This window comes from Octopus bimaculoides, chromosome 19 (genome assembly GCF_001194135.2).
Source record: "Octopus bimaculoides isolate UCB-OBI-ISO-001 chromosome 19, ASM119413v2, whole genome shotgun sequence".
Lineage (NCBI taxonomy): Eukaryota > Metazoa > Mollusca > Cephalopoda > Octopoda > Octopodidae > Octopus > Octopus bimaculoides.
The window spans coordinates 10,290,578-10,293,163 of record NC_068999.1 but is presented as its reverse complement, the minus strand read 5'-3'; the positions used below and the strand labels follow the sequence as shown (position 1 = coordinate 10,293,163).

At 43.5% G+C, this 2,586-nt stretch overlaps 1 protein-coding gene across 1 annotated transcript; it reads right to left on the bottom strand.

The window, feature by feature from the left end:
* Nucleotides 1-112: 112 nt before the first annotated feature.
* On the bottom strand, nt 113-1,531 carry LOC106876660 (transcription factor Sox-2). Its single transcript, XM_014925285.2, has one exon. It carries the CDS (start codon nt 1,145-1,147, stop codon nt 269-271), a length of 879 nt encoding a protein of 292 aa, XP_014780771.1. The 5' UTR covers nt 1,148-1,531; the 3' UTR covers nt 113-268.
* Nucleotides 1,532-2,586: the final 1,055 nt, after the last annotated feature.

Below are 2,586 nucleotides of genomic sequence, written 5' to 3'. Positions count from 1 at the left end.
ATACAGTAAAGATTTCCTAAAATTCTTTTAATTATTTGTGTGGGTTAATTCTTGTTAACCATTTTTGTTTCTCACGCGCTCTCGTACTTCATGCACAAGAGAAAAAACGGTATTTGTTGGATCTGAAATGAAAATAGCGATCCAAAAAAAAAAAAAAGTTCATTTAGGGCCTACCCCAAGAGTGTGTTTGTGTGTATAGAGGGGGGTGGGGCTGTACATAGTGTGAATTCCATACCTTGTGATAGGTCCTGGAGCGAGTGTCTTTGTCCTACATGTGTGTAAGGGGGACCGTGTTATTTACTCCTCCCTCAGTCGTTGTCGCATGAGCATACTGTGTTTGCATTTGTAATCTACTCTGTACCGTGTGGTCAGGTGTATTATCCCCAGGTAAATACATGCTTATCATCTCCCGCAAATCTCCCGTTGGACAGCGATTCGCCGGAGATGGTTGGCCCGTTGGGTTAGGTTCCCGCTTTATTTGAGGCACCTGAGATGGGGACATTGAGTATGGGGCCATTGTCATGGTGTAGCTGGAGCTGCCGTTCATATATGAACCGGTGGTCATCTGTGTTGACATGGGTTGAGTTGGAATGTTATATCCATATTGTCCGCCCAACATTGGGTTCGACATGTGTTGATGGTAAGCGTTCGGATCAGGGGGCATCATAGGATAGCCGTTTGGCATGTACCCGTTCATCTGGTACATCTCTCGGCCTACCTGTTGAACTGGAGCCCCTGGTGGCATTCCTGGTATCGCGTATTTATCTTTTTTCATAAGAGTCTTCGTCTTTCGCCGGGGTCTGTATTTGTAATCAGGGTGTTCTTTCATGTGGATCGCACGTAGGCGTTTAGCTTCGTCGATAAAGGGTCGCTTCTCAGATTCGGATAATAGTTTCCATTCGGCGCCAAGTCGTTTACTAATCTCCGAATTGTGCATTTTAGGATTTTCCTGTGCCATTTTCCGCCTCTGTCCACGGGACCAGACCATGAAAGCATTCATAGGTCTTTTAACCCGATCCTGGTTGTTCTTCTGCGACTGAGAAGCGCCTTGGTTCCCTTGTCCATTAGCACCCGGATTGCTTTGCTGGCCTAGGCTTTGCGGGCCTGACCCCGGGGCTAAAGAAGACTTCGATAGATCGGTCTCCATATTATAGTTAATAAAATGTCCGAGACTGTGTAGCCTTTCAATGGTGTCTGATTTATCCGAAACGTTCTTAAGCAAAAAATTGTTAAAAAACCTTTTGGGTTTTTCTTCTCTTTTTTTCAGAAGAGTCCAAACACATACGTCTATAACAACTGGTAACTAACGCTCTTTTGCTTATTTCAGCTCTCTCCCCATGTGTTATTGATTGCAGAGCGGAAAGTAGACACCGCGTTCAACCAATGAGAGCCGACCTCGTTCTGGCAGCTTTGATAGATGCTAATTTCGTTCAGTTACTGATATTAAACAATGTAGGCTGGCGTCGAGCTTCAAGTAGCTAAAGGCTTGATGGGCGGAGCTTAATGCTGGTCTAGTCTATTGTGATGCGGGCTCTGCGGATGAATAAATCTAATCTATATGGCCCACTCAGCGCAAGTCATAGCAAACTGTGGATAGAGTCAGCCAAGGCTTGCAACGATTACATTTTCACCTCAGAAGCCTGCCAATCATCTGACGTCAGAATAGGCTGTAAGGAGGGGAATGGAGGGAGATGAAGTGGGTGCAGAGTGGTAGAGGAAGGAGGAGGAGGGGAGTGATGGCAGTAGTATAAGAGGGGAAGGGAGAAATTTGCAAGGAAGGTGTTTTCGTTTCGTTGCTCTCCCTGCTAACAACTCCCACTATTGCTTAGCTGCTTATCTATTTCTCTCCATCTCAATCTCTCATTCTTTCTACTCTTCTCTCAGCCTTGCTCTCTGTCTATCACTCACTCCCTCATTCATTTAATTTCTCTCGCTCGCTTACTCTTATACACTTTCCTTCTCGAAAATAGACAAATTTTGACCTGTTTCTTCTTAACTTACTTCTCTCTTTCTCTCTCGTTCTCTCTTCCCGTTCCTTAACTGTCTCTCTCGTTCTTTCAATCTCTTTCTATCTCTTTCATTCTCTCTCTCAATTTCGTTCTCTTTCTTTTTCTCTCTATCTCTCTCTCACTCTATCTCTCTCTCTCTGGCTGTCTCCTCACGACCTCTCTTTCTCGGTGTCTATCACTCTACAATCTTCCTGTAACTTCCCCTTCAATTAACTATACCATCTCACTTCTAATATTGCCATATACCTTTCTTTAATCTCTCTATCGGTTTACATATATTTAAGCACAGTCACTCTCTCTCTCTCTCTTTCTTTCCATATTTGTCTCCCTCTTTTTTGTTCATTTACTCACTCTATATATCTTACATTCTCTCTCCCCCCCTCTCTCTCTCTCAGCGTGTCTTTTCTTCTCTCGTTCACTCGATTGCTCCGTTTTCTTATGTTTTTCTCATATAAATATAACTTCTCACTATCTTCAATTTCAAAACATGACACTGTCTCACAAGTACTCTCTTGCTTCTTTCTTCCCTCTCTGTTTCTGTCTCCGTCTCTCTCTCTTTCTTATAGATATATAAACA